We start from the raw sequence: 25,738 nt of genomic DNA, 5'->3' as shown, positions 1-25,738 counted from the left end.
TAGTCTTTTAATACATTAATGTCAGACTGTTCTACTGGCAACAGAAATACTCTGGAGATGCTTATAAGACTGGAAAAGAAATTTGCTGGTGTTTGCTGTTTGATAACTGGCCAATTGACTCATTGCAATGTTGTGCTAGGACATTGATACTTTAAGGGTAAGTTTTCTGCATAATCCACAGGGAGCTAGGAGTGCAACTCCCATTATAAGTTGTTTACCTGCTCTAAAAATGTACCCATTGACCTGCAGTGGTTGTTGGGAATGTCTTAGATATAAACATATACATATATAAACAAGACAAAATGCTGTTCTGTGTTGTATTGTTCAGCAGTCTTTTTGCACTGGTAATGCGATGGTGTGTAGGGGAAGTGAAATATGTCACAAGTCAACATTTGTTTAGTATTTTCTTTTCTTTTGAGAGACCATCCTGGCCATTCTTGTCCTTCAACTTCCACGAGATGTGAGTGTATAACGTTATTAATGGCTCACATAGATTTATTTATAGCAGGTCAAACTACTGACTTTGTTTATCACTTATACTTGGCCTTAGAGATATAGAAGGTGTAGCAATAAATTAGATGTTTTCCTTAAGATTCTAAACATTTTATGATACCTGAAGTAGGGAAGATCTCATTATTTGTTAAACTTCTATTCCAACAATTCCTAAAGGGAATGGTCAGGCTAAGGGCCCCATTGTGCTAAGTGCTCTAGGAACGGTATGAACATGCAAGAATAGGTGGTCCCTGCCAGGAAAATCAGTCTAACTAGACAGAACAGACAAAGAGTAGGGAAGAAGGATGTAACGTAAAAAGCAAGTTGTCAGGTGATGATTGGTGTTTATCATGTTATTGTCCCATTTTTACATATATGTATATTTAATAGGTTGGAGCAAGAGGGAGGGTGGAGGATGTAAGTGGACAGGGAGATGAAGCAGGAAGAGTCAGGAAATGTGAGGAGGTAGTTGGGAGGGAAGACAAGACTGGGAGAGGAACATAGGGGGTAGGGGAAGTGAGGCTAGCAGGGGAGGAATTGTGGTGAAAGGTGGGTGATTGAAGCAACAGCCAGACAGCAGAAAGAAAAGGATATCATGAGTCAAAGCTGAAAACAGAGTCTGATTAGATCACCTGTGTCTAGGTACACCTCACTCTCCTACCCCATACACACATCCTATTGATTCCGCCACTCCCCCGTATCCCCTGACTGAAATATGGGAAGTGTCTACTTCCAGCAGACGGCCCCACCTCTAGGATCTGCTCTTCTTCACCCCACCAGATGGCTGGCCAAGGGGGCCAGAGCCCTGAATGCAGAAAACATCTGTGGATGGGGAATACTTGGATCTGGGGTCTAAGAGAGTTTGGAGGAAAGGAAGCTTCCTCTTCCAAGCCAGTGGATTGACAAAAAGTCACCTTGAAGCTTCTCTGCTGCCCCTACTATTCTCCATTAGGCTATGTCATAGCTGCTGGGCCCTGTATGCTGTCTCTAATGTGTTTAGGTCTGTGGATCTAGAGAGTTGCCTTTCCCACCCGCATCCACTCCCACTGCATCCCCAATTCACTCTTCCACAGTGCTGCTGAGAGAGGGACAGCAAAGTTCCATGTCATGATTCCCCCCCCGCACTGCCTGGCCTCTCTGCTTTTGCACAGCAGCAGCATAGTATTGTGCTGTTTTTAAGGACCTACTGGCCTGGGGAATGTGGGACACAGCTTTTGACTCATAGTTTTGAGGCATTTTTACTACTCCATCTCTAAAGCAACCATTAGTTGACAGGTAAAACAAGATTAAGCCTGTTTCTAAATTGGCTGCCTTTCAATTATTTATAATGTTTCACTTTATTATAGAATCATTGTAGTCAGAGCTAGGTCATCTTGTCCACTTCCCTACGTGCTTGTTCTTTCCAGTATATTCTAGAGTATTTTGTCCAGATAACATATAAACATAGAAACTGCCATAATGGAGCTGACCAGTGGTCTGTCTAATCCCATATCCTGTTTATAATAATGATCATAATCAGATGCTTCAGAGGAAAATGCAAGAAACACAACAGTGGACAATTATAAACTAAACTGTCTGTAGGCAAAGTTCCTTCTTAGCCATTTCTGTTAGAGATTGGCTTATGTAGTGAAGCAGGAAGGTTTATATTCCTTAAATTTTCTGTCTAACCTGTGTATGTTCCCATTATGCATATAAATATCTCATCCTTCTCGAATCCTTTGAACATTTGGCCTTAAATGATACTTTATGGCAATGAGCTCCATAGGTTGAGTATTTGTATATAGTTCTGAAATGGTGGCCTTTCAAGTTCATTGATTGTCTTTTTGTTCCTGTACAATGGGAAATGGTCAATAGGAGCAACAACTATACCTTCTCTAAGCCACTCATTATTTCATATGTATGTATTCTTTTATTCATCTCTTCTCTATAAGTAAGAGTGAAATAGGGCTTCCACCATTTCTTTTGGGAAACTCTCCCACAGCCTGTATGTAGAATTGCTAAGGAATTATCTTCAATCTCCTAGATGTCATTACACGTAATGACAGGTTTCAGAGTAGCAGCCGTGTTAGTCTGTATTCGCAGAAGAAAAGGAGTACTTGTGGCACCTAAGAGACTAACAAATTTATTTGAGCATAAGCTTTTGTGAGCTACAGCTCACTTCATCGGATGCATTCAGTGGAAAATACAGTGGGGAGATTTATATACATAGAGAACATGAAACAATGGGTGTTACCATACACACTGTAACCAGAGTGATCACTTAAGGTGAGCTATTACCAGCAGGAGAGTGGGGGGGAGGGAGAGAACCTTTTGTAGTGATAATCAAGGTGGGCCATTTCCAGCTGTTGACAAGAACGTCTGAGGAACAGTTGGGGGGGGAAATATTTTTACTTTGTGTAATAACCCATCCATTCCCAGTCTCTATTCAAGCTGTCAGGAGCAGTATCCCCGATAATGTCACGGCAAACCTGGTGGCTGAACTTTGTGACTTTGTCCTCAGCCATAACTATTTCACATTTGGGGACAATGTATACCTTCAAATCAGCGGCACTGCTATGGGTACACGCATGGCCCCACAGTATGCCAACATTTTTATGGCTGACTTAGAACAGCGCTTCCTCAGCTCTCATCCCCTAATGCCCCTGCTCTACTTGCGCTACACTGATGACATCATCATCATCTGGACCCATGGAAAAGAAGCCCTTGATGAATTCCACCATGATTTCAACAATTTCCATCCCACCATCAACCTCAGCCTGGACCAGTCCACACAAGAGATCCACTTCCTGGACACTATGGTGCTAATTAGTGATGGTCACATAAACACCACCCTATACCGGAAACCTACTGACTGCTATTCCTACCTGCATGCCTCCAGCTTTCATCCAGATCACACCACACAATCCATTGTCTAGAGCCAAGCTCTACGATACAACCGCATTTGCTCCAACCCCTCAGACAGAGACAAACACCTACAAGATCTCTATCAAGCGTTCTTACAACTACAGTACCCACCTGCTGAAGTGAAGAAACAGATTAACAGAGCCAGAAGAGTACCCAGAAGTCACCTACTACAGGACAGGCCCAACAAAGAAAATAACAGAACGCCACTAGCCGTCACCTTCAGCCACCAACTAAAACCTCTCCAATGCATCCTCAAGGATCTACAACCTATCCTGAAGGACGACCCATCACTCTCACAGATCTTGGGAAACAGGCCAGTCCTTGCTTCCAGACAGCCCCCCAACCTGAAGCAAATATTCACCAGCAACCACACACCAGAACCACTAACCCAGGAACCTATCCTTGCAACAAAGCCCGTTGCCAACTGTGTCCACATATCTATTCAGGGGACACCATCATAAGGCCTAATCACATCAGCCACACTATCAGGGGCTCGTTCACCTGCGCATCTACCAATGTGATATATGCCATCATGTGCCAGCAATGTCCCTCTGCCATGTACATTGGTCAAACCGGACAGTCTCTACGTAACCAGGCCAATTCTGTTGAATAGATCGATGACACTATATTGACGTAATATTTAAGATCCCGAAGAAAAGAAAACATTGACGGTTGCATCAGCATTTCAACTCAAAAACCAATGTTAAATGTTTTCATTTTTGAAAATGTTAATTCTGATGGGGGCTTATGAAAAGGGCTCCCAGAGAGTATTTTAATATCAAAAATATACCAGAATAAAAGAATAAAAGAATAAATGGACACAAATCGGACGTCAAGAATTATAACATTCAAAAACCAGTTGGAGAACACTTCAGTCTCTCTGGTCACTCGATTACAGACCTAAAAGTTGCAATTCTTCAACAAAAAAACTTCAAAAACAGACTCCAATGAGAGACTGCTGAATTGGAATTAATTTGCAAACTGGATGCAATTAACTTAGGCTTGAATAAAGACTGGGAGTGGATGGATCATTACACAAAGTAAAACTATTCTCCTCCCACCGCCACTGTTCCTCAGAGGTTCTTGTCAACTGCTGGAAATGGCCCACCTTGATTATCACTACAAAAGGTTTTTCCACCCCCGCTCTCCTGCTGGTAGTAGCTCACCTTAAGCATTGTTTCATGTTCTCTATGTATATAAATCTCCCCACTGTATTTTCCACTGAATGCATCCGATGAAGTGAGCTGTAGCTCACAAAAGCTTATGCTCAAATAAATTTGTTAGTCTCTAAGGTGCCACAAGTATTCCTTTTCTATTACATGTATTGATATATATTGAGAGACCCAGTACTGGAGCAGTCACAGTTTAGTTCTCAATTATATACATAAGCACGCTATTTCCTGTCAATTTCCAGTTTTATCTCTCTGGAAAGATACAATCAACCATCTCCCTCACGAAGGGCTCAGTTTGTCTGCAAAGCTCTTGGGCAATGAGCAAATTGATGACAGTCTCACAAAATAAATAGGGCAGCTCCATGGGACTATGTTAAGAAATGCATGTACAAACACAAGTAGAAAACTACAGTGAAAAACACTACTGGAATGTCCCCAGTATTCTCATCTAGGAGTATTTTGTCACCAATGCCATATAATGTTCAGAATTGAAAAAAATATGAACTTAGGTTCTTCAGGACTGTGTGGAAAAACTGTTCATATCTGGTTCTGTGCTCTGTTTTTCGTTTGTGTTTTAAATGGAATTATCCACCTCAATGCAAACCAGAGGTTAAAATAATAATGTAAGACAGGGTTTGAATCCTATAATCAGTGGTTTAGTTAAGAACAACAGGTGGTCTCTATACAGAGTCCTATCTTTGGTGCTCCTTACATAATTTATATTCAACCAGCAGGACAGTATGAGGCATCTCATTGAACTTTAAAACTTTCTTGATTTCCGTCTTTCTTAAAGGTGCATTTGTTATAGCTGATACGGCCCAGGAAGCAACCTAAAATATACTGAAGCAAACAGTGATGATTGAATTACAGGAGTATATAGTAGTAGGCCCTTCTGGATTTGTGATTTAATATTTTAATTACACTAATAATTTTATAGTCCAGAAAACAGAACTGTAATTTAAAGTATGGGAAAGTGACTATAAAATATATTGTGACAGTCCATATTTATACTCCTTCAATCACTTCCTGATCACGTTGGCGCAGTGTGCGTGCCAAAATGAGATTTTTTTCTAAACTAAGCTATCATTGGAAGCTCAACTTCGTATATAAAAAAACCCACAACTTGTTGCTTATACAATTAAAAAAACTGGACTTTGGGATTTAGCTGGAATTTCGTTCTGCGATATGTGACACAGAACTGAACACAGCATGTTCTTTTGTTTCGACACTAAGGTAGGAAAGTTGACAGGGATAATTTTGTCAGTAACTTCAGCGGATTTAACACACAAAGTACTTTGGGAGCAGATATAGGTAATTACAAATAATCATACCTGTGCAGACATTTCTGTGATATATGGGCCAGATTCCTAGCTGTGCAACTGAGAGGAGGGACAAAAAGGAATTGGTTGCTGGTTCTGCACAGACTCTGGCATAGATTAAAAAAACCCATAGGCTATTGTTACCTATGCTAGCTGCCTCTGGACCACATAGGGGCTATATACCAACTATGGATAGCTAAAGTGCAGTGCGATCTGTCCACACCCTAACATGCCTACTACACTGGGGTCTTCAAGGAAATAGACCTGTAGGAGCCAGCTATGATGGCTCTGCAAGCACTGGGGCTGCCAAAGCCAGAGGAATCCTCGGAAAGGGAGACCTGGCTGCTTCTGCTCCCTTTGTGCCACCAGAAATGCAAAATCGGGGCAGAGCAGGCCAAAGAGTCTTGCCCTATATTATCTTTTTTAAAAGACTGGATCCTTCCATTCTTCCTCATTTGCATGCCAGTAGAGGAGTCTTGGCAGTTGTTTTGGAATATAGCTTCTCATTTTATTCCAGTATGGTATTCTCACACTGAAGAATAAAAAAAGGGTAGAGGGCAAATACATTCCTTGTGTTCTTTTCTTCACTGAGATAGTTTATCCTAACAAAGCCTTAATTTACATTATACCACTTGCTGTGCTTTTTCTTCCCCTTCCCTCTCCACTCATCTCTAGCTCCCTTCAAGCTAATTTATATCACCAAATGAGAAAATCCTAATCCTCCTAAACCCAGCTCAACTTTCTGATCCTAGGTTGAGTTTGCAGGGCAGGCAGAAAAAACACATCCTTTTACTTCTAAGCTGATAATATTTGATTTGAAAGTAACTGAGGAATAATAAACCTGGGACCCCACAATACTATTTTATGGAATAACTTTTCAAAGTAGATTCACACTTTAAGGACCCATGTGTTGTTAGTATTATCATTATTTATTATTTTCTACTGCAGCAGTGCCTAGTGGCCCCTGCTTCAGATTGTGCAATTCACACTTCAATGAACACCTTCACTACCGCAGCAGAGTATGAGGGGCAGTTGCAGAAGTACCATTAATTAATAAGCACAAGCGAGAACAATGATTCCTTCAGTCCTCCCGCTTTAGAAGTAGAAATTGCCATAGAGTTCCGCGTAAAATTCTGAGTTAGCAACACCACTAATTGTAGGGCTCTGTATTAACTGATTCTCACTAAAAGTTGTTGAACTGTTGTCGGTTCAATGTCAGTGAGTCTACCCTTAGTCCCTGAATTGTTTCAGGTAGGATTTAACTTTCTCACATTGTAAAACATTGCATGACAAATTTGCGAGACAATGTGATATCTTGCAATGTAGCAATGGGAATTAGTGTGACATTAAGACACAAGAATGCATATTCAGACATAAAGATTTTATTCTGTATGACAGAAACCATAGTTAAGGTTACAATTTAGTCACAGGTATTTTTATTAAAAGTCATGGACACGTCATGGGCAATAAACAAAAATTCATGGCCTGTGATCTGTCCATGACTTATACTATAAATACCCCTGACTAAATCTTGGAGGGGGTCACTGCTGGGGGGCATCTTGGGGGGGGATACTGCTGGTGGGGGAGGAGTCAGGGCCAGCGGCTCCAGCTGCTGGGGGCCACTGAGCACCAGCTGTTCTGGCCGCCCAGGGGCCACCGAACAGCAGCTGTTCTGGCCACCCCTAAGACCACTGCTCAGGTAGTTCCTGGGGCTAGCTGCCCCAGGTTGCCCAAGCAGCAACTGATGCGGCTGGCCCGGGGCTGCTCCAGCAGCGGCTGGCTGAGGGGCGCCTGAGTGGCTGGTGGCAGAGTCGCTCCAGCAGCGGCTGGAGTGGCTGTCCCTGGGGCCACCTAAGAAGCTGGCACCAGAGCCAGCTGCTTGGGCAGCCCTGGGGTAAGCCACACGCAGAAGTCACGGAGGTCGCAGATAGTCATGGAATCCGTGACTTCCGCAATCTCCGTGACAAACACGGAACCCTAACCACAGTAAACTCAGGTTTAATTCCTAGCCCTTGTCTGCTCCTAACTAGAACCATGTGGAGGCTTTGCATGGGGGGGAAGAGTGACACTTCTCTTTCAATGGAGGACACATCTGGCCAGGTCAGGTTTGTGCCACACAGAGGACTTCTGTCTTGTAAACAGTCTTCAAAAGTGATTTTTTTCCATCTGTTCTTGGCAAGGAAGTTCCATGGTTTTCTTTCAGATGTGGTCATCACCACGGCTACCCATGCCTTTATCAATTCCAGAATGCAATGTGTTCTATGTTTGCAATTAGAAAGTTGGCTGGTACAGACTGCGCCTGCCTGCTTATTCAGTGATACCTCACGAGAGGAGGGCAAGCTGACAGCACCCAGGTTCCTGGTTTAAACAAGCTAGTATCAGAGTGGCTGTGACATGCAGCTTTGTAAAGTGGTGGGGGCAAGATGTATGGAGTAGGAATAAATATGGGAATCCTCAGGTTTCCCAGAGGGATATGGAAATGTCTTAGAAAAAAGGCATAAAAATGAGTTGCTCTTTTAGTGAAAATCCCCAGGCGCATATATATATGTATTGGACATGTAAAACACAAATATGTGGCCATCCGAATGTGATTAGCAAGTAACTAATCCAAAATCCCCAAATGCTTAGAATACAGCTGTTTGCAGTGGTGTTAGAGCTGATTTTTTTTTAAAGTTTATTGCATTCTGTTTTTCTGGGAGATAATTTTCTGAAAAATCTTTTCCTGTTAGGAGAATATGTTCCTATGACAGAAATAAAATAACAAATAACACTGAGGGGAGGAACTTTTAAAACACATGGTCCATGGAAATAGCGGGCTTTGGAAAGGCTTAAGTATAACAGTTTGTTTCTAAATATTTATATATTACATTTGCCAGCCTCTCACTTAACAAGCAAACTTTAAATAGTTTAAATATATTCAGGGTTCTGTTTGATGGCTTATTGGAATAAAATAGTGTAAAATTGAAAAGCAATATAATTATAACAACATAATTGTTCCTGGTTTTGCTGCTGATTTGCTTGCTTTTATTAGGGTTTTATCTGTTCCAAACTTATCAATGGGTGTTTAAAATATATTTAGCTGACAGGGCCACCAGTATCTTTTTGTAAAGTTCTTAAGTAGCTGGTCTTTGTGTTACTTCACAATCTTTATGGTTGTAGGAGCTTAAAAGGAAGCTTATGGAGATTTGGCTGTATTTTGCTTCTTTTCTCATCAGTGCTTTAATGCCTGCTGATTAAGGGGTCATAAATCTTAGTAATATTACTGGAGAGTTCCATTTCCCTACCAAATGACAAACCTTCTTCTGCCCCTGTTAGTTGTTATCATACACATGCCACAACTACTTGTCTTTCATTGGTGCTGCTCGAATAATCTATAGAATGAATGATCTTTTTCAGGAAATGGTGAACCACTTGCCATTGCTAGAATAGCCTTTACTCTTGAGGTCACCTAACTTGGCAAGACAGTGAGTTAATGGGTTTGAAAAGATTACCCTAGTACAGAGACGATGTAAATATTTTCCTTTCAGTTTAGGATATGTGGATTTGGATTCCTTTCATCTTTCTTTGCACATTCCAGATGTTTGCTTCTTTCCCTACATCATATATACATGATGGAATAGATAATGTACAGAGTGCAAATTTTTGTCTACAGTATGATGTGTTTATACTCTGCTGCATTACACCTTCTTTTCTCCTTTTATTGGTGAAAGGAGGAGTACCTTAAGAGCCTTTTAAAATTCAGTTTTGGTGTGTTTATTCAGTGGTTTTCAAAGTAGTCTGGTTAAAGTTTCCACATCCCCTTCATTTCCTCTGCAGTCCTAATGCAATATATCTCAGTTCAGTCAAGGATGAATCTACAGGGTAACAGTTTACTGCCTCAGCCCTTTTGATAACATTAAATAAATCAGCTTTCTTGATTTCATTTTAAAAAGAAAAAGCAAGGATAACTAACTATAATACATACTGCATATCACATTGAGAATTAAAAGGATATTGTCAGGTTTTTTGTTTGTGAATAATATTCTGGTAGAAGTACAGACATAAAATAACTATGCATCCATTCCAATAAAGATTTGGAGGGAGATTTCTAAGGACTTGTACACATTACCACTGATATCGGTATAACTTGTGTCACTCCTGGGTGCAAATAAGCCACCTCCGTAAGCGACACAAGTTGCACCAACCTAAGTGCCGATGTGGACAGCTCTCCCACTGACATAGCTACCACCTCTCATGGAGGTGATTTTATTAAGCTGATAGGAGAGCTCTCTTCCTTCAGCATAGAATGTCTTTACCAGACGTGCTACAGTGTCACAGCTGCATTGGTGCAGCTGTGCCATTGTAGCACTTCTAGTGTCTACTTGCCCTAAAAAGGTGTAAAGGGCAATTAGGTACCCATCTCCTAATGAAAGTCGTTGTAGATGGGCACCTAAATTCTATATTTTGCCTTTGACAATCTTTTTTTTTGCGCCTGAAGAGCCTGAGCTAAAGCTCCCTGACATCAAAAGAAAGACTCCTATTGGCTTTGGATCAGACTTTTTTGGTATCTTTTGGATCTTAGAGGTCTTCCAAAATTGACATGTTAGGTCTTTTAATGTTAATTAAAGATATTCTAGAAACACTGGAACACAGTTATTCTACTTTTCAATATTTCCAGTTGGGCTATTTTGTCCTTAAACAATCCAGAATGGATCATTTTGTCTGTCAACCCAAGGACACTGAAAACTGTTCAGGAAAGGCTCAATCTCTTATCAAGATTTCTAGAAAGGTGCCCATAAAATATTTCTAAAAGAAAAGCAATGTATGCTGAAAAAAATAGTTACCAGCCAATTTTACTGACTTCAATTGTAATTCCTACTGACAATACATATTTGGTTGCTGAGTTCCTTGGATATCAGTGGTCTCTAAATTAGCGCTTAGATTCTAATGCTATTTTTATTAAGTTGAATAAAAGCAATAACCATTTGTTAAAAAGATTGCTGGAAAAATGATTTTGAAGAAGTCTCTTTTTTACACCTTTGGTAAACCTACTCTTACGTGGATAATTTTGGGTAACTTTTCAAAATCCTAGATAATTTCTTTTTTTCTGGTATTTTTTTCCTCTGGGGCTTAGTCCCCATATTCTTACAGTATGTTGAAATACCACAAAGATTTGTTTAACCACTGATTTTGGCAACTAAAATAATTTCCTTGCTAGAACCTGTGAATGAGATTCACCCTCTAGTGAATCAGAATGGATTGAGCAGATTTATCTCATCTTAATCATGGATAAACTTACATAAAGCTTACTAGATGAGTTCTAGGGCTTATTACTGCTTTTTTATAACTTTATGGAAAACCATTTTCAGAATGCTGGAAGACCAAGAGACTACTCAAATCATTTCCTTTGAGTATAAATGACATGGCTGTGTGTGTACGTATATGAGTTGAATTATTCTGTGCTTTTATATTAGAGAAACCAGGAGAGAGGAAATTATTTATGTACATTCTCTTTTTGTCACAACAGTACAGAGTCTTTCAAACAATCTAGTAGGCCTGTTTGAAAGGACGGCTGGCCTTCTGGTTAAGAAATTTATTTCACTTATTTAAACAAAAACCTCCTGTACTACATCATGCATTGCACTAGCCTCCTCTGGTCAACAATGTAGTCGTACTGATTTCACCCTAGTCTTTTCCTCTCTCCTTTCTTGTAACTCCCCTATGGGACCATGGTGCCTGGCTGGGCCACACTGAGAATGCCACACTCAGGGCAGACTGCAAGGAATAGGGCAGACAGTTCCCAAAACTGGTGGTTTATTCTATAATTAAATTCACCAAACCAGTAACAAGAGAGCTTCTGTAATACCACACTGGTTATCAAGAAGCCAAACACATTCCACTTCAGGCATTCCAGCCTTTGGGTCTTATCTAGACAGCCAAGTCTAGTACAGTGTAAGGTAATTAAAACCCTGTTCACCATAAATCAAGTTTTTCCAGTCCCAAAGGATCACACATTATTCCCCAGGTCAATGAATATTTCAGATCTTACTCAAATACACGGTTACAACTAATCCTTAATAACTAAATCTAAGATTTATTAATTAAGAGGAAAAAGAAAGAAGAGAGTTATAAATGGTTACAAGGTCAGTATACATACAAATGACTTTTAATTTTCATAGATCAGAATCATAGAAGCAATGTATATCTGCTGGCTTGTAGAAGTCTCTCTGGAATCAGTTCAGTGGGTTATAGTCCAATAGGCAATTCGGGTGTAGAGTCTGTTAGAGGTTTTTCCTTGAGATTTCCAGGATAATCCAGGCGACTACGTGGAGACTTCCATTGAATGTCATATACTTTCCCTATTAAAGTTTAAGCAGAGCTGAGATGGCAGGATCAGGCCCGAGGCTTCTCTTTTATAGCTCTTCTAGCAGGCTTCTCATAGAAATTGTCACAGCAGGGCCTTCCCTCGAAGCAAAATAGGCAACGCAGATTGCCAGTGGACTGTTGCTTTCAAACGAATCTTCTGTTTCCTATGCATACACAGGTAAACTAGTTACACTCATTCACATGAGGTAATTAACCAGTCCTTCATTATAAGTTAAGCTGAAGACAATGTAGATAATATTATTAGTTTCCTGCAGTATCTTACATCTTTGATCTCAAGATTAATTGGGACACAGTCACATACATAATTAAGGCAATTAACACATGAAATGGAATTAGCATCTACCAGTTCATTTGGTTACACTGTTAAACTTCTAACAAGATATAGGTAATCAGATAAATACACTTAGCATCTACCCTTGACTTCTATTACTAGAAATGAATGAGTTGATGATTGCTAGTCTAGTACATCTCTTTGAAATTCACATACATGTGAATTGTCTTGATGCAAATGCCTCTTGTTAAGTTGTTATGGGTCATACAAAGGTTGGCTGGTCTGCCAATGTCACACCCTATTTATGTCTTACTTATTGTTTATTTGTGATGTGGTATTGCCTAGGAGCCCCAAACCTAGACCAGGACTCCATTGTACTAGGTGCTCTACAAACACAGAACATAAAATTGTTTGTAAGCTACTTGGGGGCAGGGATCATGTCTTTTGGATGTATTGGGAGGCAACTAGCAGACTTTTGGTTGCTGAGACAACTAGTATTATAAAATTTGTGTGTGACTTTGCAAAATAAATTGTAGTGCAAATGATATGTGTCCACATGATGGTGTTCCAGCTTCACTTTGTCTCATTGGATCATTTTCATCACTAATGTAACTCTGTTGGCTTCACTGGAGTTAGACCTAGGAGGAATTTGGCACATTGGTTCCAAGTTTTATACTTCTGTTGCATTAATGCAGAAGATCATTCACTGACTTGAGACCACAGAGTGCGATGGGCATTATGAAGTGAGTTGAGGGCAAAATGGCAGCTTTAGATTGACATTTTTATTTTATGCTGCCTGAATCCTTTTCTCCTTACTCAAGCAAGTAAGTTTAATGGGACTGTTCATGTGAAGTCAATGGGACAAGGTGTGACTACAGTGAGCAAAATGTAGCCCTTTTCAATTTAGTTTAGATCCTTACCATCTGTATAGTTGTTCTGTAATTGTTCTGTACAGACTGGCACATTTGGCTATTTGTGAGATTGGTATTACACAAAAATTAATACACACAGACCAGAATTTTTAAACTTTGGTGCCTACAGTTAATGCTACTACATGAGCACTTCTGATATTTGAGCCACTTTTACTTAGCCGACTAGATATGTATTTAGGTGTAGAATGCATTTTGTCTTGTATCATTTTTTCAGTCAACTGAAAAATGTATGGATTATGACAGGGTATTTTTACAGTGTAACGGCTGCTGCAAAATGTTAGTTTTGGAACTTTACCTTAAAATGCAAATTTTGACAACAGGTTTTACACAAATTAGCGTGAGATAGATTGACTTAGAATTGAAGAGCTCAATCCTCTTAGTTGTGCCAACTTGTAATAGATTCCAAGGGCATTTCACTAGCCAAGGATTGCCAGAGCTCAGCATGCTTTGGCCACAGGCCTCCCAGCATACCTGGACATCCCCTCTATGTCAGGGGCCTTGCAGTAGGTGATATAGGGCCTGCTATATTGACTCTGTGTCAGCCAAGGATTCCCCCACACCAGAAAATCCTCAGTTGCCCAGGTAGGGCAGCTTTAATTCCCTTTTGTGCTTTTGGAGAGACACAAAGTGTGTTTACCATGGGCTGTGATCTGGCCCAAAGTGTCAGAGCCAGATCCTCAGCTGGTGAAAATTGTCTTAATTCCATTGACTCCAGTGGAGCTGATGACAAGCCTGTATGTGTGCATCTCAGCCAAAATCTAGCCTGTTTTATTCAACAAGGGGAGTCACACTATAATAAATATATGCAATATTACCAAACAGACTTCTGTGTGTACTCTGTGGTCCCGCTTTTTGTCTGATCCCTTTCTATATTATTGATACAATCATTACCATGGAGCTGAACACAAAGGTAGAATCACATTATAAAACTTTGAACATCAAGAAAATAGTTTAAAAAAAATAGAGCAAGTTTATGTCCCCTTCATCGTATCTGCTATTTGCACTTACAATTTAATAGTTTAAATTGAGGACTCCATATGATGGTTTCTAGGGATTGTGACTCTTAAAACAATATATTTACCAGTGTTTCATTAATGTTTAAGAAAAAATATAAATCTATAGAAAAGTGGAGTTCTAAACCAAAGTCTAATGCATATATCCTAATCTGTTTTATTTATTTACCATGGGTTTATGGAGGGAACTAAAGGATGAGCTTGACTTGAGTTGGCTTCTCCTTTTTATGCTTTTCAATAGGATAAATAATTCTTAGCTGGGGGTAAAATATTTTGGTTGACATCTTTCACCTCTTCCTGTATTACTCAATAATCAAATCCTTCCCCACCATTTTCAGCTGACTCAAGATTTGCCATTGCATAAATTTCCCTCAGAATGCTTTATGGCTTGAAAATATACATGTTCCAACAAATTATTAAAATTATTTAACTCTAGCAAATGTATAAAATTCAGAGCCTAATAAGTGTATTGTCAACATAAAAGACAAACACTTTATTCTTTAGGTGACTTTGCAGTTTTCTAACTCAGTGAGTGCCATCAATTCTATGACAAATAAGAAATAATCTCCAACAAATCTATGTACACCGGACCCTCACTAGAACTATATAGCGCGAATTCGCATATAATGCAGTCACGGCCATGGCTCCCAAATTTAATTACTTTAATTAGAATTCATTTTAACGCAGTCCCCGCTATAACGTGGTCTCTGCGTTAACGCGGTACCGTGCATGGATCCCAAATCCCGCGTTCTAGCGAGGGTCCTGTGTATTTATTATAATTGTGGAGTCTGGACCTATTCCCTTTAGCGCTACAGTATTTGAAAGATGGCAGTTACCATTTGTGACAGGTCCAGTCACAGGGATCCCCTTGGGACTGTCACCTGATGTGCTGAAATTATCTCTGAGCCCATTTTCCCTGCCAACCTGGACTTCCAGAACCCTATCTTGTTGAGCCAGACAAGCTAGCCTGCTGCAACACAGAACCAGGCCATGCCCCCAAAGCTGCAGACTTTAAGTGAAAACAGCTCTCCAGGTTACCTGACTCCAGCACCCAGAAACCCAGCTCCCAGTGGGATCCAAATCTCGAAAAAATCTGTTTTACTCTGTCTAAAGCTTATACAGGTAAACTCATAAATTGTCTGCCCTCTATAACACTGACAGAGAGATTTGCACAGCTGTTTGTTCCCCTAGGTATTAGTCACTTACTCTGGGTTCACTAATAAACCAAGGTGATTTTATTAAGTATCAGAAGTAGGATTTAAGTGGTTTCAAGTAATAACAGACAGAACAAAGTATGTCACCAAGCAAAATAAAGCAAAAACATGCAAGTCTAAGCCTAATACATTAAGAAACTGATTACAGGTAATATCTCAGTCTCAGAGATGTTCCAATAAGCTTCTTTCACAGACTAGACTCCTTCCTGGTCTGAGCCCAATCCTTTCCCCTGGTACAGTCCTTGTTAGTTCCAGTAGATATTTTAGGTGGTTAGCATGGGCTTTCTCATGACTGGCTGCCCCTTTTATTCTGTTCCATCCCCTTTTATAGCTTTAGCACAAGGTGGGAATCTTTTGTCTCTCTGGGTCCCCACCCCTCCTTCTAAATGGAAAAGTACCAGATTTAAGATGGATTTCATTATCAGGTGACATGGTCATTCTTCATTACCCACGGGCTGGCCCACAAGTACACAGGAAGGCTTTCAGGTAAATAAACCATTTACAGCCAATTGTCCTAGTCAGTGGGAGCCATCAGGATTCTAAACCACCATTAATGGCCCACACTTTGCATAATTACAATAGGACCTCAGAGTTATACTTCATATTTCTAGCTTCAGATACAAGAATGATACATGCATACAAATAGGATGAACACATTCAGTAGATTTTAAGCTTTGTAATGATACCCTACAAGAGACCTTTTGCGTAAAGCATATTCCAGTTACATTATATTCACATTCATAAGCATATTTTCATAAAGCATATGGAGTGCAATGTCACTCCATTGACATCAATTTCTTTGTGAAAACATGTACAGGTTTATGTAAAACCAAATCATTAGATGTATTGGTAATCCACAGGCAACATTAGTATTTGTATTCACAAAGCAGCTAGATCCAGTAATATTTTAAATTTATTAATGCTTATCTGGTTAATTGATTTAGTCACCCGATCAATGGCTGCTTAATTAACTGTCCAGCAGCTTTGTGTAAGTTTAAGCATGTTTTTAAATGGCTTCCTTTTCTTTTATGTAAATGTTTCTCTCTATTCTGTTGGCATGCGTGTGCTAAATACCTGTACTGCCCTCTTCTCTTCAGCAGCTGAAGTACTGTAATCATCAGATTGTGCTGCATAAGAGACTGGTGGTCCAAGAAATGACTTGCATAAATCACCACAAGCAAATTTAACTAATGGTAAATTGTTAACCAAAGTCCAGGAGTGGTATTTTATTAACCAGAATGACAGATGTAGTTAATTATTCTCACAATTATGGATATTGCTCCCGAAATCAACAAGTAGTACTGTTGCCATAATAATTAATGGTTAACAAAACAAACCGGTGATGCTGAAATTACTAGTTTTCCCTAGTCATCTTATCACTATATATTAAAGGTGAATATGAAACTAATAATATCAAGTGTGCAAAATCATGTCATTTGAAATTATACTTGCCCGGCAAAGTGAATTCTGATGATTTCCTTGAGAAAAGATTCTTCCTTGCAGGGTAGAAGGACTTTTTAAGTGCCAGGAACTTAAATATTAAGGTCATGTAGTCCTACTCTGAGGTAACTGTAAATGTTGACTTTTTAATGGCAGCCACTGTATTTGACACTGATTTTTGCATTATGTAAAATTTTACAATTTTGAATAGATTTTATTCAGTTCCTACTATTTAAGAGAAAAACTTTCTGTGCTATTAGTCTTAGAAATGGATATAAACTTTAAGGGGGAAAAATCTAACCCTCGTGCATACAGTTCTTCTGGATGCTGTCGCTTCCTCATTTCTCTACATTATATTCCTATGTAAAAAAATCAACCAACCAACTGAAAACTTTGGGTCAAATCCTGCAATCCTGACTCAGTTTGTACTGTAGAAAATTTCATAAAAGAGATGTACTTGTCTAGTAAATTCCAAAGGATGGTTATTAAAAATACCCCTATAGTAAACATAAAATCATTTTGCATGAAATTTTATGAGACTTTTCCATAAGAACGTAGGGGGAATTAACTACCCTTGGTCATTAAATTTACCATTGTATTTTCTCACTTAAAGTTTAATTAATATCACAAATACTATGATAAAAGTAAATATTACAGTGTAGTAAATATCCATATTTTAAATACTTAGGTTGAAATAATGCCAAGAGACTGAAGTGGTCTATACTTGCTGATATTGCCACAGCTTCTTAGGGTTTGTCTACACTGCAGTTGAACACCCTTGGATGGTCATGTCCAGGGGCTTGCGTGGCTTGCTTGGGCTTGTGGGGCTTGGGCTATCAGGCTGTAAAATTGCAATCCAAGAGGGGGGAGGGTCCCAGAGTTTGGGCTCCAGACCGAGCCCCGACGTCTACGCTTTAATTTTACAACCCTGCAGCCCAAGTCAGCTGACATGGGTCAGCTGTGGGTGTTTAATTGCAGTGTAGACATATCATGAAAAGGCCTCGTCTACACCTAAAAATAGATTGACCAAGCTACGTTGCTCTGGGCTGTGAAAAAATTCACACCCTGAATGCCATAGTGTAGTCAACCTGACATCCGGTATAAACGTGGCTTGGTTGATGGAAGAATTCTTGGTCCAGTTCTGACTTATAGAAAAAGAGTATGCTCATATCATTTCATTTGAATAGAAAGTAAAAACCACAGCCCATATATTTTAGTTCATATTACTGTGACAAAAAATGTTTCCTTGTCTTTGAGATTTGTAACGTAGTATCTCTGTTTTCTCTCCCTTTGTCTTCTTTGGCAGGATGACAAGGATTTGGTTCATGAGTTTGTTGTGGCTGAAGGCCTGACTTGCTTGATAAAAGTGGGAGCTGAGGCAGACCAGAACTATCAGAACTACATCTTAAGAGGTACAGTAAGTGAACGCAGAAGCTGTGTTTCCTGCAGTGAATCTCACTGACAAATCTGCTTCAACCTACTACATCAAGGATTCAAACATGTTTGAATAATTTGCAGTGGTTAGCTGTTCATAATTAGTTGGGTCTCCCAGTGAGTGAGTTTTTATATGTTGTGGAAGAGAGTTACTTTTAGAGCAGTGGAATAGATTCCATGCAAATACATCATCAGTCCATCATGACAGTCTCCTAAGCAAACTAGAGAAATATGGTCTAGATGAATTTACTATAAAGAGAGTGTACAACTGGCAGAAAGACCATACTCAAATAGTAGTTAACAATGGTTTCCTGTCAAACTGGGAGGGCGTATCTAGTGGGAATCTCATAGGGGTCTGTTGTGGATCTGGTACTATTCAATAATTTCTTTAATGACTTGGATAATGGAGCAGAGAGAATGCTTATATAATTTGCAGATGACACCAATTTTAACAAGATGAAATTCAATAAAGACAAGTGCAAAGTGCTTTCCACAGGAAGGAAAAATCAAATGTACAACAACAAAATGGGGAATAACTGGGTGGGCAGTAGTACTGCTGAAAAAGATCTGGGGGTTACAGTGGATTGCAAGTTAAATATGAGTCAACAATGTGATACAGTCGTGAAAATGACTACTATCGTTCCGGGTGTATTAACAGTATGGGAGGTAATCATCCCAGGCTGGTCAGCACTGCTAAGGCCTCAGCTGGAGTCCAGCGTCCAGTTCTGGGTGCCACACTTTAGAAAAGATGTGCACAAATTGAAGAGAGTCCAGAGGAGAGCAACAAAAATGATAAAAGGTTTAGAAACCCTGACCTGTCAGGAAAGGTTAAAAAAACTGGGCACGATTAGTCTTGAGAAAAGAAGATTGAGGGTGGACCTGTTAACAATCTTGAAATATGTAAAGAGATGTAAAGGATGGTGATGAGTTTTTCTCCATGCCCCCGAAGATAGAACAAGACATAATGGGCTTAATCTGCAGCAAGGGAGATTAGGTTCAATATTAGGAAAAAGCTCTGGACTAGGCTTCCAAGAGAGGTTGTGGAATCACCATCACTGGCGTTTTTTTGGACAAACACCTGTCAGGAATGGTCTAGGCTTACTTGGTTCTTCCTCGGCAGAGGGCTCTGGACTTGATGACTTCTCAAGGTCCCTTCTCTCCCTACATTTCTATGACTCTATGATCAGGCCGTGTTAAAGGTGAAATGGACATATCACTGACTGGGAGAACTGGAAAATTTAAACATGACTAGGCACATTCTCTTCTCTCTTCCCTTTGTCAATCCCTATGACTATGTTACTAAGCCCTATTAAAAGACTTCTGCAACTGCAGACACAATTTTATAGGATGTTTTTGAAAATTTGGCCTATTGAGTTTGAAAGGCTTCTTAGCTCTGTATGTGGGGGAGAGAACCATATCATTCACAGCATCAGTTTAAAAATCGCCCTATCTCAGAAGCAGCAGTGGTTTTCATTTAACAAGAAAGCCCAGGTTGCAAGCAGTGGCAGTTACTCCAGCTTGTCTTTGATCCTCTTTAGCCACCAAACAAGGGTTCCAGCCAATAGCAGCTTCTCCTTGCCTCCTTCTCAGGGCTGGGGTAGGTGGGAGAGTGTTCATATGAGAGGACCTGTACAACCCTGATGGTTTCAGCACCAGCAGCCCCTCTTGGTAAACAGGGAGACTCAAGAAGAATGCATGTTAGCCAGATGCTCCATTTAAATACTTCCATGGTGCTGTTTATAAGAGTCTTTACAGTTATCAGCCTGGTTCATTTACCTTTCATAAAACCCTCAACAGAAAAACAAACCACACACTGAGGAGCCAAATACAAATTAAATACATAAATAGACAGAAAGCTGGCTTAAGAGCTAGGTATTCTAGATCTACATTATTTAAAATAGTACATTTGAGTTGAAAGTATCCTTTTAAATAAGAGACTCAAAGACAGGACCAATACAGACAACAGTGTGTTAAAAACAAACTGCCTGTTTCTGCAACAGTAATGGTATAATAACTATACATGTTATTGTGAAGGCTCTGAGATAATACACAGCGAAGCAAGGCAAGCTCACAGAAAAATAATACATGAACACTAAATAAGATCCTGTCTTTACAGCTCTGAGGAAAAGTTATGCAGAAGCAATTAGCCAGAACTACACTAAGGAAAAAATAGAAAAGAAAATAAGAAAACAAATACAGTGGGGAAAAAAAATCTGATCCTCAGGTGGTGTTCATTGGTGGAGCACCATCCACTGGCATGGAGCTTCACTAATAAACACTAGCTGACAATCTGGCTCTCTATCTCTAGAGATTTTACGGAGAGTAAACGTTTCGGATATAGGAAATATCCAAGAAAATTTGCCAAATAAATTAGTGAGAAACGTGGATTTCCCTCTAGGATTACAGTGAGTCTTCCTTACTTGAGCATAGTAATTGCATACAATAGTGCTAAGGTTTCAGAGTAATAATCTATTAATATTAGGCAAGTCAGCTTTCTAATGCTTGCATTTTGCATTGTCTGTATGATGTGGCCTCATCTTTGCGAGTTCACAGCATGCTATCTGTACCTCCACCTTCTTGGAATGTCATTTGACATCACAGGTTGAATGAGTGGCAGTAACACATCCATGCACATCATCTGCTTTTCAAAAATAACTAAATAATGTATTTATGTATTCCCAGAAGGACATCCGAATGCCATCAGATTTAGGAGGGTTAAAATGGTCAAATTCTATACTTTCATGTGGGAAAACTGTATGTGTTATAGGCCTGATTCAAAGCAAAATGAAGTAAATGAAAGTTTTTCCATTGATTTAGGTGGGCTTTGTTTGGATCAGACCCGTAATATTGATGTTCACAGCATGTGCATATGAAGCTTGCTTTTCAGTGGTTGAACCAAGAAAACTGGTATGCAACCCTGTTGCCTTATTATCAACAGGTGACCATCTAGACAGGTTAAAAAAACTAACTAAATAAAATACCACTGTATGCAAGTGTGGATGAAAATCTTGGTTATTAAGTATTTATAGGGCTATGAACCATATAAGGCACATCTGAAAGTAGAGTTTATTTTTGGACATTTTAATGTTTTGCTGGTGGATCAAACTGCAGTCTCTCTCTCTCTCTCTCTCTCTCTCTGGGTATATATCCCTACCTCTATAAATGTAGTAAAGAAAAAAAAAACAGACATGTTTTAGCATTTTCCTATATCTGTGTTTTCTTTAGAAATTGAATTTAAGTCCTGACTGACTTTCAGGCTGCTTGAAGTCCATTATTATGTCAAGACTTTGTCAGCTGTTTTCAGTTCCAGGAACCAGTATGTGCTTTCTGTATGTGCAGTGAGATAAAGATAGGCTTGCAAGTACAGTGTATCCAACCCTATCCAAAAATATGAGGAGGCTGTTGAGAAGAAACATTAAGTATACGTCATGTGAGAATAATATTTTTTCTGATTTATTATTTTTGGATGACTGTAGGAAATGGTTTAAGGGTTTTCATGATAACCATGTATGTAATATAAATCTAATATGATGTTTTAAAATGTACAACTGTAGAGTTCTGGTTGAATATAGGGATTTAAAATGCATCAGAATAGGAATTCGAGAAGCTGAGACAGTGCCATGGGCTTTGAACAACATGTTAAGTGATGGCAATACAACAATATAATGAGGTAGCATGTGTCACTGAATGCTTCCAACATGCAAGCAGGGGTGTACCAGCCTCCTAATACCCTTTGCAGTGGGATTTACCCTCTTTCTGGGGAGTGGTCAGCCTAAACTGCAAAAAGGATATGATTTGGCCCAAGTTTCTTATCCCAACTCAATTCCACTGTAGCCTTAACTGAAGGCACTATTCTTCTTCTTTTATTGTAGTGTTGCTATTAACTCCAACCCTAATCAGGACATTTCCTGACTTTCTAGTGCATAAGTATCCAACATTAACTTAGTTATTTTTGGTGGAAGAGTTTAAGAGGTGTTTAGGCAGAGAGATTTCTATGGAATTGGATGCCAGCATCCATGTCAGGACTTAATTTTCCAGAAGCCAGTGGAAGTCCAACAATCACGTTAACATCATTAGGTTGTTTAATGCCAGTCTTTGCTTTCTGGAACTAATTTCATGGGGACAAACTTTGGTTTTTTGGGGTTTTTTTAAGATTTATTTATTGTTTCACTCCAAAGCTTCCTGTTTGTGAGTTTGCTTTTCTGGGCAGTTTAGAATAATCTACTGAGTTTCAAAGCAGAAGGTGCTGCCAGAAGAATGAGTAGTCGAAAGAGTTTCATTTTCTATATTTAGTAAATGAGTAGCAGATAAAAGTGTGTCTGTTGCGTAGAATACAGATGAACCAAGGACAGTTTTTGTAAAACTGTTACGTTGCTAAAGGGTGGGACACTTTTATCTATTGGTTGGTGCCCAACAAAGGAGCATTGTATATGAATACCTTTGCAAATGGGTTTTCTTTTGTTATCCTCCTCCAAAGATCCATGCTGTGGAGCACTAAACACTGCTTTGTCTCCAGAACATCCTGAAACAATAGTAGCTAGTGCCTTTTCTCTTTGTTTACTTTTCATCTGATGGTTATTTAGCTGCAGTGGTTATTCATTCTCAGTTAATAACCACTGGGCCTAAAGTTACTCAAATAACGTTCCTTTATACTAACTGGAAACAGACGTGTTCAGAAACAGAGTCACTTTTAATCAACACGGGCCTGATTCAAAGCCCACTGTCAATGGAAAGCTTGGAAAAGCTTTGGAAAAGCTTGGAAAAGCTTGGAAAAGCAATGGAAAGTCAATGGAAAGCTTCAATGGACTCCACAGGAATAATGCCATCAGTGTGGTAAATACCATAGATATGCAATATACTCAAGAATAGGTCACTGATGTAAACACTGAGCAGGAAAAGGGTCTTTGTTAGACATAGCTGAAAAATAATCCAAAAAGGAAGATTTTCTGTTCTTTTTTACTGAATATCCTAGAGCATCTGTTCTATTGTTGAGTTTTCCAGCTACATCCTAACAATATGTTGATTCAAATGGAATGTGGATGGAGGACGGCAGAAGCGGTGCAAGTCTGGTGGTTTTGGTGGGGGATTTGCAGTTAATAGGGTTAGTTTAAAACTTTGAAAATATACTTTGTACCTTATAGAAATAGCTGTGGTTGTATGGTATTTGAATTTCCTGGGGGTAGCTGAGCAAATCTCAGTGTTGCAAGGATTTTATTTATTTTTTTTATTTTGCTGATCCATCAAACTGCAGTCTCTCTCTTTGGATGTGTATCTCTATATCTGTAGGTCTAGTTAGAAAGACAATATTGAGGTGGGTGTTATCAGAATATTAAAAGAGAAGATGAAAATGGAGAAAAAGTGGAAGAAAAATGTCCAGAGTTGGTAAGGCTTTAATTGTGCATTACCCTTTAATTTGGGGGATTCTTTGCATTTCTTCATGGATAAATTCTCTTTTTGTACAGCAAAGATCAGTGGACCCTAACTTTTTTTTGTTTGCACCCTCCCCTTACCTGTTCCGCGCCCCCTTGGGAGCTGTAGTGGGGAACCAGGCACCGGGGTTGGGAGTGGGGCCAGGAGCCTGGGCCAGCAGTAGAGTTGTGGCCAGGTGCCAGGAGCAGGGCCAGAGCCATGGTGGGGAGTCAGGGCTGAGAGCGGGGTTGCGGCAAGGCTCTGGCAGTGGGGCTGAGGTCCGGGTGCCTGGAGTGGGGCCGGGGTGTGTATCCCTAACTGCCTAATTTTGGTTTCAAATCATTACCTAGTTGCTAAAGTTCAAGTTACGTAGGCTGTGGCACCAAGTTATGTAGGCATAAAATAGGGACTTAAATGGGAGACCAGGCCTAGTTAAAATATATATCCCTGTAGATCAAAAGACTAATGTGACAAGAAAAGTGGGACCTTCAGTCAATATCCCCATAATAACCTTAAGTGAAATTCTGCCCTGGGATCCTTACAGTCGGAGAATTTGTTTAAAAGTTTGTTTTTAAAACTGAATATAACCTACTAAGTAAACTTGCATTTTTAGACAATATGGAGTTTGCAGGCATTTAATGCAGTAGCTAATTTAACTCACTAAGAGTATTTTCACAGCAGTTCGCTTGAGTTATAAATCGAGTGTTACTCTCAACTTGACTGTCAACAATAATACACATGAAAAGAAACTTGCAATGAACATTTTCTAGTCAGGAACAGAGATGTAAGATTGCCTGTGAGTGCATGAGGCATGACCTTGTTATTTCGGTGCTCTACGTAACCCAAAGAGAACATTCTAGAATATAATCCAGCTCGTTACACATGTAAGGTCAAAAAAGTACTAATCGTGTCATCTAAAACTAAAGATGTATCATTTCTGATGCTCCAATTTCCTATACCCAGTACAGTCATTTGGACAGAGGAGTTGGGCTGTAGCAGAATTCACTGTGATAGGGCCTGATCCAAAGCTCACCAAAGTAAATGAGAGTCTTCTTGTTGACTTTAGTGGGCTAGGGATCAAGCACTAGGTTGTTGTGACGGACATAGGATAACGAACTAAAATACCGTGAGGGAAGGTGATATGTTGGTTAATAGGATTAAACCTGAGTGAACAGTTTGATAAACATAGCCAATGTGGCACTTCAATCCTCTATTAACATGTTGTATTCTTCTGTCCTGTGAACTTGGGGATTTATTTGGTCTTGTGTGGATGAGATACATTGTGTGCAATGCTTTTCATGCTTCCATGATGCCTTTTTGGCTTTATACCAAATAAAATAAGCATGCAGTAAGACTTTGTAATTGGTTATTATATTTACCCTACTAATTTTACAAGGCCTTTCATGAATTTTAAATCATGTTGTCATATGACATTTACCAGTAGCACTGAAAATAAATGAGAAATAACTGCAGGAAACCCAAAAATATAATAACATCCCTTATGGAAAAAGTAACACAATGAGTCAAATTCTGGACCCCAATTCATACCTATATTATTTAGGCAAAAAGTTGTTATATTGCATCCCCCAAAGATTGTGCTAGTCAAGCACTCATGTTAAAATGGAACTAAATCTGATTTTAGAGCTCCAGTTTGGATTTTTCATTCTCTTTCATTTCATGTGAGACCATAGGCACGATGTCAATGAACTTTTCTGTGCTTCAGTTTTGTAATAGGTAGAATGAGCGTAACCTTTGTAAACTGCATTGAGACT

The 25,738-nt window shown here is 39.4% G+C and overlaps 1 protein-coding gene across 6 annotated transcripts in view; it reads left to right on the top strand.

Annotated features, from left to right (window-relative positions):
• FHOD3 (formin homology 2 domain containing 3) overlaps window positions 1–25,738 on the top strand; it is a 625,903-nt gene that overhangs the window by 305,292 nt on the left and 294,873 nt on the right. For all 6 annotated transcript variants that reach the window (XM_073332694.1, XM_073332693.1, XM_073332692.1 and 3 more), the window contains exon 5: window positions 18,430–18,535. In XM_073332694.1, coding sequence (XP_073188795.1) covers window positions 18,430–18,535 — 106 coding nt within the window. The remainder of the gene's footprint in view (window positions 1–18,429; window positions 18,536–25,738) is intronic.

The sequence above is a fragment of the Lepidochelys kempii genome, chromosome 2 (genome assembly GCF_965140265.1).
Source record: "Lepidochelys kempii isolate rLepKem1 chromosome 2, rLepKem1.hap2, whole genome shotgun sequence".
Taxonomy (NCBI): Eukaryota; Metazoa; Chordata; order Testudines; family Cheloniidae; genus Lepidochelys; species Lepidochelys kempii.
The sequence above is the reverse complement of the archived record's forward strand: the minus strand, read 5'-3'. Positions and strand labels throughout refer to the sequence as shown.